This window comes from Haliaeetus leucocephalus, unplaced genomic scaffold (assembly GCF_000737465.1).
Source record: "Haliaeetus leucocephalus isolate CR32 unplaced genomic scaffold, Haliaeetus_leucocephalus-4.0 Scaffold195, whole genome shotgun sequence".
NCBI lineage: Eukaryota > Metazoa > Chordata > Aves > Accipitriformes > Accipitridae > Haliaeetus > Haliaeetus leucocephalus.
In genome coordinates, this window is record NW_010972631.1 from 9343469 (window position 1) to 9355892 (window position 12424).

Genomic DNA, 12424 nt, shown 5'->3' on the forward strand with positions numbered 1-12424 from the left:
TCTACTTACTGTAACTAAGTACATTTTTTTCTTTCCTGAGATGGTAGAAGAGACCTGATCTGATCATTGTTGTGGCAACTAATACTCTCAAACGTCAATATTGTTAAAACTTCAGGCTTTAATGGGCAGTGTTTTCTATATATGTGTTTCAAACCAGTGTTTGGCTTCATGAAAAGGACAATTACACTTTCTGGAGAAACATAAGGCACTTAAAATATAATCTTATAAAAACCATAGTCTTAAGTATTTACTGTTAAATACATAATTTGTGGGGTTTTAGCATTATATTGTCTGCTTTCATGCAGTAAAGCTTGTTTCTCTTTATGCCTGGTATGCAGGAGATGAATCTGTCTTATGCTGAATGCCAGAGGGCATAATAGCATAACTACATGAAAGAGAAGTCAAAAAGTAATAGAGCAGGCTACATCTTATAATTCAATGAAGTACCTTTTTCTTAGTTACTTTGCACAAAAAGTTCATGTTTTGCTTAACACAAACTTTTTAAAAGCTTTTAAAATAGTCTTTTGGAGCAGCAAATTTAATATATTTGTTATAGGCAAAACCAGCATTAGTTTTCAGTGTTCAATATAGTTGGGCAAAGACCTCATTGATCACTGTTTTCAAGGATTAATGCCAGCTGAACTGTTGGGTCCACAGTTAAGTTGAGCATAAGGTCAAGCAGAGAAGTTCAGTTCCATGATTAAGACTCTTGCAGCTGGACTAATGCATTGACAGCTTGGTATAGGTTTAGCTAAACAGGTTAATGAGATCTAATGTAAATGAGCAGTGGCTCAGCTGCAAGCCTGTATACAAGACTTTTCCCAACCATAATTATGAGATCTGATAAACACTATCTGCCTCTTTCTAGACCAGAAAACCATGCAAGTTGTTTTTTAAGCATCATTCACTTTAAATGCATAACATGCTATGAATTCCCCTTTGATTCTTTCATTTCCTTAATTGGGGAAATGAGCTTTACCCTAGGCCTACTAAATGCTGGGTACAGTCTCTCTGCTGGGTCTCTTGCGCAGGCGTGCACTTACTGCAACTGCATGTGAAGTGGGAAAGAAAAAAAATTTATCTCCATTTCTAAGGCTTTGAACTGAGCAGGACTTACTGTGTTAATTAGGTCTTTGCCTTCATATAGGACTCTTATCAGCTGGAAGTCAACAAGTGCAAGACCTCAGGTTTTGTTTTAGCCTGAATAAAGACTAGATGTAGACATTACTCAAGCTGGAAAGGACCCCCAAATATGAATGCCAAAACAGGACCGTATTCTTTGTTTCTTCTTCAGAGAAATCCAGGAGTCGTGCAAAGTGAAAGCACAAGCGAGTTGCTCTGAACCTTCAGTATTAGTAATTTTGTATTAAGTATCTTATGACCATAGATTACCACTTCCAAATGTTTTTTTAAATGAATTAATTTGCAAAGTTATAAAATGCTCCGCAAAAAGCCTGAATGAGGATTTCAGTGAGGACTTTATCAGTTTTCCTGTTGTTTTACTGAATGACCTTACTAGTACTTTACCCTGAATCTCTACTTATACATAACAGTATTGAAGTCCTTTATAATCATGAGAACTCAATATAAATAAGGACAATGGTTCATGTTTGACTGCAGAAAGCCCTGTTTGGCAGCTGTAAATAGTATGAGTAGCTAGGAGTGCTGTAAATATTTTTCTGCAGTACTTTGTTCATGGATGTGCAGTTGTAGAAACTTCAATTCCTATGCTTTTTTTCTGCACCCCACCACTGTGGACAGATATGAGCTGCTCTGAACTATCTCTCTTCTCCCTCCAAGAGATCATAACTGGAAAGAGAAGAGGCTGAATTTACTAAATACTCTGAAATGCTAAATGGAGTTTAGCAGTAAAGCAATTGCATATTCTCTTCTTGCATCAACATCCTAGTTCTACTGCCTGTTGAATTTAAGCCCAACAATAAAGTGAGATGCTCTGATACTATCAGTACTTTGGAATAAGAGTTGAAGCTTCTTACAAAGGATTGAGGGGTATGCACCCATTCTTGAAAGGAAGTAATGAACCCAGTGTAAGAACCTGTTTGAGTAAGAGACCTATCAATACTTAGTCTACAAAATGATCCTTTTAATAAAGGCAGTTCTCATATCAAAAGGTGTCGTATTTGGCCTCTCTGTAATTAGCAATGCCACAAAATCTTTTCATCGCTGAGAAACATTAATTTACAACATGTGTTGGAAATAATTTCTATTAAATGATGGGAGCTGCTTCTGCTGGTGTAATCAAATCATCTTTTTATCTTGGTGCAGACAGTTGATGAATTCACTATATAACATGCTCAAGAACAGCCATGCAGAAAATTTAGCAATCTGTAACTACAGCTGGTGAAGCTACATACAGATGTTTCCTGTCCATCTTCAAATATGGCTTGCCCAATAGAACTAGAAAGAATCAATTCATGAAGATGGCCTTTTTCACTGCCTAAGCCACGTCCTGCAGCTAGGTTGGATGAAAGGATTTGCCCAGTCCAATGTCAGTCTGAACTGTGAGAGAGAAACCTGACTGGATTACAGTCAAATGTGTCATAAATTATGTGTCTGAAGGAGGCAGAAAATGGGAAAGGATGGGAAGGAAGCCATTGTTTTCAGAGTATCATTAATGAGAAAGTCACTAATGCACATCCAACTTCTTATTTAAAAGAATTTGGCACTGGGTCTTTTGAGTTTGACTCTTTAATGATAGTCGTTCGCCAGAGAATAAGCAAGGCATTCCAGCACTGAAAGTTGTCCTACTTTGTCAAATGCTTCTTTGAGTGTTAGCTGGCTATAAATACTTCTGTCTACAGACAGAATATGAGGTACTCTGTGTAAAGGTATTAAGAGGTCAAGATCAATCTGTTAAAATAACTTCTTTCTCCCCATCTTCCAAATTCTTTTCCATGCAGCATGATCTCAGGATGGTGAAAACAATGAATCCTTCTCACACAGGTCAGACATCCTTAAGTGGTCAGCTAAAGACAGGATGAGGCAAGTAGAAAGGACATGACAAAAATGACACTGAAGGGCAAGTGGTATAATGTAGTTTCAAAAAGTCTGAACTAGCTTAAGTTCAAGCTTGTACTGAGCTGATACTGGAAAATGTGGTATGTTGCTAATGGAAAGTGTTTTGATTAGAATGAAAATGGTAGGTTATGCTGTCCATTGCTTGCTTTCTGGAATCTTGCATCCATGTTCATACCTAGGGTATTGCCTTTGAAGTTTATCAATAGCTATGTCTTTAAAATAAGAATTGTTTGCCTTCAGTTATTAAAAATAAGACGTTCAAGGGAGACTCAGAAAACACCTTGCAGAAGCTCAAATTTGAAGGCAGCTATTTGAAGGCAAGAAACAGCAATTATACAGCCTGTGTCCAAACACATCTAGCCAGTGTTCATACTTAAACTAAATGGTACATAATGTTTCAAAAGGTATCTAGTTTCAACAGAAACAGAGAACATTTTTTCCCTCTGCAGATTGATCCAATGGTTTATTGCTTCCCTGTAGAAAAAGGACTTTATCTCTGGAGTTAACATGGCTTCAGATTTTAGTTGCTGGTTAATGCTGTACCTCTTCACTATACACATGGCCTTGTAGCATTAGTATTTTCTTCACTGGAAGGTATTTAATTAAGGTTAAAATCAAGTCATCCTTTAAACTTAGGAAAAATGAGATTAACAGGTTTAGCTCTTTGAATCTCATTAAACGGTTTTCCTCTGGTTTGTTAATACATGCAAATCTTGGCACCCTCACAGGTTCTCAGTAACCAAACTAAAATAGAAACCTTTATAGCTGGGTGCAATTATCCATTGTAATGCTATAGCTGTGCTAGGATGAACTCCAAATCTAGAAAGGCTAAAAGAGGACTGACAGGCTCTTTGAATGTATAGAGGGAAGTGGTGAGAACTCTTGCCTGTATTTAGCTAAAGCTTGTTTGTGCTTGCTTGTCTGCAAGATCTAGTACGCTCTTTCTGCAACTAAATCTTGCATCTCCTGTTCATATATGCCACTTTGATTAAATTTGATTGTTGGAAAAAATGGTTGTGACCCAGATAGCTCAATAGGACTTTGTTCTCATTATTTAGCATTCAGAAACTTTGCTGATCAGTGACTTTTTTCTTGTTTCAGCACAATATTATGGAGGATTTACTGGAAGCCTCCTTATGCTATGAAGTCCTGCTAGCACTGATAGGACTTGCAGATTCTTGAGCCATTTAATGTAAACATTTCTAGTGTGTAATTATCATCAAGAAGCTGTATGACTGCTGCAGTAGTTAATGTACTGCAAAGTAACTGTAAATAGCTATTGGTTATCCAGACTTGTAACTTTTGTTACAAAATAAGATCTGACTATTTGTTGTAAAACCAGACTGATTCACATTGATTACATCATTTTCTGGCTGTCTAGGCTTATATCAGGTTGGGTTTGATTTGCAGATATGCAATATGAGGTATTGGATGCAACTTACCTGTAGCTTGAGTCACTGAAAAAAGCAGAGTCTGCTTTCTAAATTATAGCTTGTCCCAAATAGTTTTTCCAGGTTCCTCATTAGTCCCTGGTTTCCAAGTTCCTGGCTCTTCTTTAGCCTGCTAAATCTTTCCCTTTGGTAGGATTTGATTCCAAACCTACTGAGCAGCTCTTGTTGAATAAGGTAGGTTTCTTCGGACTAGACTGTATCCAGCTAGACTTTTAGTTTCTACAGGTCTTTTAAGTGCCATCTCACTACCACTTCGAGCTAAGCAAAAAAACCCAAAACAAAACAAAAAACCCAGCCCAAAACAATTGGGATGAAACAGCAGGCAGCTTTTTGTGCTTGCATGTTAGACCTATATTTAAAAAGATTGTAGATAGCTGCAAACTATTGTCTAACATCTGAATGATTTGATACTCCTGCTTCTGTAGTGCACTTCAAAGTGCTGTCAGCTTGAAATGTTGGAAGCTTAGCAATTCAAATCTCTTCAAATGGGGAGCTATTGTAGCTACATAGAACCATTTGGGAAGTGTTTTCAGATCCTTGCTGTTTGTGAATGAACCAATTCCAGTAGTATGTTTTCCAACGTGTTTTTCAGTCTGATAATGGATCAAAGGTGTAAATTTGTTGCAAAGTTACCCTTGAGGCAAGTGGTGGTAAAGCCCTGTAATACTTGCATTGTTATGAAAGCTGAAATAGCGACAACTTGGAGGTTTGAGCAATTTCTGGGAGAAGTTAGCTGAGGGAAGGAGATAACTGGTATGAGACGCCACAAACTAAAAATTGTAAAAGCTTTGTATAGCAGATTGATTTTTAGCTACCTAAACCAGAGAAGCAGCAGCAGAGGGGCTGGTTTGTGAAAGTACAAAGACAGGCTCAACAGTTGATTGAGACTAGTATTAATTTTGTGTGAGTGTGTTTATGTATATGTGTGTATATATATAACAGCAGAGAAGAATATGGAATAAGTGGGGATATGCTCAAATAGCATATGTGAAAAACCACTTTTGTAGAAACTGCTGAGTAACAGGCAGCTAAGAACATAGTCATATTTTGCCCTGTTCAGCCAACAAGAAAAGGAAGAAATATTACATTTGTGACTGGGGGCAGCTGTTACTGCCACTCCATAAATCTGTTTCCAGAGAAACTTGTGAAAGTGATGCATGAAATACTATCTTAAACATGAACTTCTGTGGAAATTGGAAGTCCTGGAGTGACCTTAACACTTAGAAATATGGATGAAGATGTTAAGTGATGAATGATAGGTACAAGAGCAAAGGGGAAACTTGCAATTACAGAACTTTTTGATATACCTTCTAATATCTGAGGACTCCTGAAGCTTATTTTCTCGCCCATCTGAACAGTTTGGTCTGACCAAAGCCAGAACCAGAAACAAGTCCATGTTCTGTCTCTTGAGGTTTAAATCTTTAGCAGAGTATTTTTTTTTCTAAATTTTATTTGCTTTTCCACTATTTTGTGTGTTTGAATTTTTTTTATTAAACCAGAAAACAAGTACATGTCAGTACATGTGGTTCAGGATTGCTTACGGTACTGTAGCACTCCTTCCCCCCTTATGGTCAAAGGGGTTTCTCATCACTCAATGGGTATTTATGGTAGAAGAAGTGTAGCTGTTTCTTGAGAGAAAAATTAATTGGACATGACACAGTGATGAATATGGAATATGGCTGTATGGGTCTTACGCCATTAGATGTCACTTGGTTTCTTACCTAGTTGAAGTGTCATGTGGTTTTTTGGGCCATTAACTTCCTTGTGCACGTTCTTTGTACAGGCAAAGTTACTTAACTTTTGTGATCAGTTTGATTACTATAAATTGACTATAACTCTTTACATGATTTCCTTAGTGAAATGTTGAATTCCCAGATAAAACTACGTAATAGGACTCTTATTCTGTGTACTCTGTAGCCACATATAGCCGATCCGTGGGTCTTACACACTTCTGTAGTCTTCCATAAGCGGTCTGAGTTACAACACACTTTTCTTACCTGAGATGAGATATCCAATTAAGAAATTCCTTTTATTAAAATGCAGATGCAGGCCCAGAAGTAATGCCCATAAGGAAGAAATGTAGGTTTCCCCTTAATTACACCTTTTGCAGGTGACATAGCAAACCTTTTGGAACTTGATGTATAATTTAAGTTTAGAAATGCATCAAACCCTTTCTTGAAGCTGAAGTTGCAAGTTGGAGTGCAAGCAGCAGCTGCTTTTTGCAGCATAGCTTTTGGATGGTTGGCAGCAGGGCCATATGAAATGCTAAGTGTTCTTGGATACCTGAAGCTGTGCCTTCAATGCTTTTAGGATTTTGAATATGCAGTGCTTACACATAAAGCACAATAAAGCTGTAGGTTTTCCTTTGGGAAGTAGTTTTGAGTGTATTTTAAGCAAAACTAGGTTCTGCTTGAAACTGGGCATGTGAACCTCATCTGTCCGTGGATGACATTCTTATTCTCTGTTTGGGTTTTCCATCTAAAATACCATGTTTAGTGTTAGATCTAATCTGTGTTGTCTCTATCTACCTTCATGTAATGTGAATTGTAATGATTTTGAGCACACACAGGACTTCAAGAGGTAGTCTGGTCCATCTTCCCAGCAGGGTTAAGGACAGCAGGTTGCTTGGGTCCGTCCAGTCGTGAATGTCTCCACGGATGAACATTCTGAAACATATTTGGGTAGCCTGCTTCTGTGTTTATGCTGATGGTGAAGCTTCTCCTAGTTTCTAATAAGAGTATTTCTTGCTAAAACTCTGTCATCTGTTGTCCTTTTGTTGTGCAGGTCTAGGAAGAATTTCGCCCTGTGTTTTGTAGGCCCCTGCTAGATAGCAGAGGTAGCAGTAAGACACACCTGCAAACACCTTTACTTCAAGCTGAACAAACACATCTTCATTGTATGCTATGTGCTTTAGCTGTTGCAGTGGTCCTCCACTGGACTTGCTCCAGTATGTCAATGCCTCTTTCTTACTGGGGAGCCCAAAATGGCATTGCTGCAGGTGTGGTTCCAGGCAGAACAGAAGGAAATGATCACTTCACTGGACCTGTTGGCTGTATTCCTGTTAATGAAGCCTGATATTCAGTTACGTTTTTGAGTTGCAGATGAATACTGTTCATGTTCTGTTTGTCTACCGGGACATAAGGTCACTTTTGGGAAAGTTGCATTGTATCTTGTCAACCCTCAGCCTGCACTGTTGCATGGTGTCACTTTGTTCCAGGTGCAGGACTTCTTTCTCTGTTAAACTTTGAGGACTATTTCAAGGGGCTGGAAAAATAGGGTCCCTCTGAATCTTACCATGTAGTGTGTTGAGCCTCTGATCCCCACTTCTCCCCAGTTTGATCTACAGTTTTACAGAGGGTATAATCTGTTTCATTGTCCAGTTGATTAACAAAGAGGTAAAACAAGTGTTCACCTCAGTATTGACTCCCAGAGAACTCCAGTCTCTTTAAATTGTGTTGTTCACAACAATTTGTAACTCTTCCCTAAACTATTTCCTTCTAAATGCTTTTGTGAAAGCTCACTGTATTTTGAGATGCAGAAAAGACAGACTTCATTATCTGTAAATAAGTTCTCATAATTTGAGTTTTCAGTGCATGAAATGACTATTTAAGCTTTAAGATTGGTTTATCAACAGATTTGTTTATCCTTGTAATTCATCTTAAACTAGCTAATTCACTTCTCAAAGAGGCCTTTGTTTGAGAATATTAATACATTGAGCCTAAGGGTTTTCCAGTTCACCAGTATGAAAGACTTTATCAGTGGACTTGAAATAAAATATTGACTCTACAGGTAGCTGTGGATATTAGCACTTGTCATTCTTTGTTTAAAACATTGTTTTGTCTTGAATCCTGGCTGTTTGGCTCTGTTGCTTGGTCAGCTCTATGTAATATGCTGTATTCTTAAAGAGGTGGCAATTATCTATTGGAGGCTTGGTAGCTTGCCACATATACTTTTGTTCCAAATGATCAAGATCTGTCAGTAATATTCACAATGATCTTTCTGGATAACAAGTAGTTACCTTAATTCAGGTTATTCATTATAACTTATTCTAAATTATGTCATGGAGGAATGAGTTGGTTAAAAATGTCATGTTATGTCAGCCTATTTAATAATATCTTCGTTCAGAAGGAGTAACTAAAATTTTGTGAGCTGAACTTGTGACATTCCACAGAAATGTTTTCTCAAGGTCAAACTGTTCTAAAATATTTACCATCATCTATTTAATCCAATTACTGTAGAGAGCCATCTGAAAGTCTTTTAGCTGTTTTTTAATTCATGTAACCAGCTGGAGAGCTGCAGATGGTGTTGACAATACTATCTGCAATTATGAAGCATCTTCACTGCCGGCATTTCTTGCTTTGTCGGAAACTTCACCTTTTCTATGGACGTGTCGTGCTAGCAAAAGATGGAACGTTGAATGGTGTGCTACTTTACAATTTTTTTCCTTCTTTTTGTAGGATAAGTGCTATTGACTGGTTTTAACGGGGGGGTCAGTTTTCTCTGCATAACTGAGATCTAGTCTGGAAAACCAGAAAGGATTAGTTCAGCCAAATTCCTTCCTTGTGCTTTCACTCTGTGTTAGTAGAAAAGCATGCTTTCTCTAATTAAGCTGTTTTGCACTTTAATTATCTGCAGAATGTGCCTATTTGTGGTTTGGATCCCTTGTGTCTAGTAATTGTGAAATCCCAGTTCAACTTCTTTTTTTGTCTGCTGATACTGTGTAATAGATTCCAGAAATCAGTCTGCTGCTTAAAGTAGCATTTCACTTAATATTTTAAATTATTTGGTTAGTTTTATGAAGTCATTGGAGAACTGTTGAAGGAAAGGAGTTGTTTCTCTGTTTAGATACAATCATTCTAGACACTGGAGTGATTTAGTTTGGGGGGGGGATCATCTTGGCAAGGTCAAGCGGCAGACCTTTCTGATAAAGACCTGTCCTCAACTCCTAACTCTTCTCTCCCCAGGAAATACTGGGCTATAGTATGTGGTATTGTTAAAGCAGCTTGGTATCTGATGTGGAAGTTACTTTAAATAAAATATTTACCTTCAGAAACTGAAGATTGTCAGGTTGCTAGCTTGTTAGGTCGGTGCTAAGAGTTCAACTATATAAGCAGCAGCACATCACTCCCAATTTCAGGAGGTGGGAAGTCTGTACTTTAACTGCACCTAGGGGGTATTCCCAAACTGGGGGTCAGAACTGAGGGAAGAACAGGCAAATTCGGGGTTGCTTACTTTCTCTAGTGTTCAAATTGTTTAGATGCCAGTTTTTGCTCTGAAATGGGCTTTAGGTGGGGTTTGAAGCATAGTAAATGAGAAAACCCAGGAGATCATGTTATACCTTAGCACGAACTCCGTGCACCTCTCCTTGCACCGGGGAGGTTTGTCGGCTGGCTCGCGTGTCCTGCCGGCCGCCCTCTGACGTGACCTCCTGAGTGGTCCGGGTGCAGCGTCCCATACAAGCCTTTATGCTATCTGTCTGCAGTCTGAAAAAAGCCTTGACAATTTGATTCTTAACTCTGTTAAAACCTGCCACTTTGTAATGAAGAAGAATACTTAGGTAGTATTTCTGGATGTGGCTGTATTTATGGTGTTAGAGAAGGAGTAAGATTGAACCAGTACTGTCGGGTCTTGGGTACAAATAAGCCCTCTGCTATCTGGGTCATAAAAGCCCCAGTATGTGGTGGGTTGTTTTGGGTTTTTTTGCCTATGTAACTCAACTTTGTAATTGACTTTGATTTGTACAAAACTTACCCGATCCTGGTAGAGAGACTCTTTTCCAAAGTACTGAAATGTTTTTTTTAATACAGAATCTGCCTTGTATCTCCTCATTATGGCTACAGTTTATCTTAGATGGGGAGTAACTAGGATCTGTTGGAACAGGCAATAGTTGACATGTCTGTAGGAGAAATTGTACCCAATGGTAATGGGGTTACTTGTATAACTCTTAGCTTAGTGTTACCTGTTTTCATAGTCGCTCTCCCATAATAACAAATATCCCCCTCTTGTATGCTTTCTTGGTAGTGGAGAGTAAATTTGATTTAATGGAGTGTAATTGTTGCTCAGAGCTGAATACTCTCAAACTGAATTATCCTATAAATTGGAATTAGCTGACTTTTATTTGTTCTGTGTTAATCAGTACTATTTGCTTTCCTTTTAGATCAGTGTATCGTTACTCGGACGTACCTCTTTCTTCATAAATTTTGGTTCTTCAGTGCTGCCTATTACTTTGGGAACTGGGCATTCATTGTAGTAAGTACTTTGATTATAGAGATCACTGAATCAAGTTGAATAATTTACAGTAGTTGTCATTGAATCATTTGCATCACCACACTGCCATGTTGTTTTACGTATATTGCCCTTGTATGCCTCTTAATTGAATAACAGCAACTTTTACTACTTATTTTAAATTTGCAGGTCTTTTTAATTGGATTAATTGTTTCATGCTGTAAAGGCAAGAAATCAGTAATTGAAGGTGAAGTGGATGAAGATGATTCAGACATGAGTGATGATGAACTGTCTGTTTATTACCGTTGATAGCCTTTTGCCTTCAAGATGGAAAAACGTAATTTAAAGTTATGTTGGAAGTCATACCCATGTGGATTTGGTATCCAAAAAAGCATCCTTGCACCTGTAAACATAGAGAAAATAAGTGTACTCACTTAAAGGGGTAAAAAACTGAATATCACTTTTTGAGTATCACTGTTGTATCAGAACAAATATTGAAGCTGGGTTTGAATAATATCTAGAAAATACTGTTTTATGATTAAATGTATATGTAACTTTCTGATGTAAAATTTGATGAGCTGTTGTAACTATTTCATAATTCATGATGCTTTTCTGTTAACTAAAGTTTTCTTAAATACTTTCATGCCTAACTTGGAGGACTTTTTTTATTCAAGCTCATAAATAAAACTAGCTAGAATCCTGCAACTGGTGCAAACATTGCTAGAAAGATTTGGATGAGGTTTACACTTTCAGAAGGATGTGACTTAACTTTTGCATTAGCTTTCCTGGCATTTCTGGGGTTCCCATGTAAAGCTTTAGCTAACAAGAGACTGTCCTTAAAGTATGCCAAAAACATCCACTTAAGTGGTGAGTTCCTAGTCTGTGAAGAGTAATTAATTTTCATACTGTTGTCCCTACTGAGTTGTGATCCCATGGGAATCCCTCAGGTAACTGAGGTGGCTTTTGCTCTGTCAAAGGAAATCATTAGTGTAAACGACAACATTCAGCACTGTTGCAGTGTTTTGGTACAGTTCAGTTCTGAAACTGCCAGGTGCCTGACTTAGTACTCACCAATGGAATAATTAAGATGTGATTGATTTTTAACTTATTTTTCTCTTTAATGCAAATTGTCTAGTTTGAAGTTTTCTTTCAATATTTAATGTAAATGCTGTCAAATTGTTTACAAGCCAATATGTTTATATAAACACAGTTCATAAATATTTTTGTCATTCATGTTGTCTTTGTAAAGTAATGTTATTTTAGCTATATAGTTACTGAGCTATATTTCTAAGGCTGAAAAATATCTTCATATATGTTTTGACAGACTCAAAGAAAATGTTTACAAGTACAGGCTTTTAAACTTCTAATGCTACTTGAGGGGAAATTATAGTCCATGCAAGCACATGGAAATGTAACTTAGATAAGGTAATCTTTTTATAAAACTAATTTTTAAATATTGAAATGCAGGGGAATTATTAGTATGTCCTGCTTACATGTTTGCAAACTCTTACAACTGGCAGGTTTCTGTTCAGTTGTTTCAAAAACAGTCTGCCTCTTCCTGCAGTATTTCAGAACAGCATGCTCTCAGGAACTTCTGAATTTTAATTCAGTTTCAGTATTTCAAGAAATCTTAGGTGAGTTGCTTAGTTAATGCATGAACACAGGGAACTGATGTTTGGCCTCTTACAGGAACAAACAAAACTGAAGTC

The 12424-nt window shown here is 37.5% G+C and overlaps 1 protein-coding gene across 1 annotated transcript in view; it reads left to right on the top strand.

Annotated features, from left to right (window-relative positions):
• LMBRD1 (LMBR1 domain containing 1) overlaps positions 1-11362 on the top strand; it is an 82309-nt gene extending 70947 nt beyond the window's left edge. The window contains exons 15-16 of the mRNA XM_010565794.1: positions 10648-10739; positions 10905-11362. Coding sequence (XP_010564096.1) covers positions 10648-10739; positions 10905-11024 — 212 coding nt within the window. The 3' untranslated portion in view covers positions 11025-11362. The remainder of the gene's footprint in view (positions 1-10647; positions 10740-10904) is intronic.
• Positions 11363-12424: the final 1062 nt, after the last annotated feature.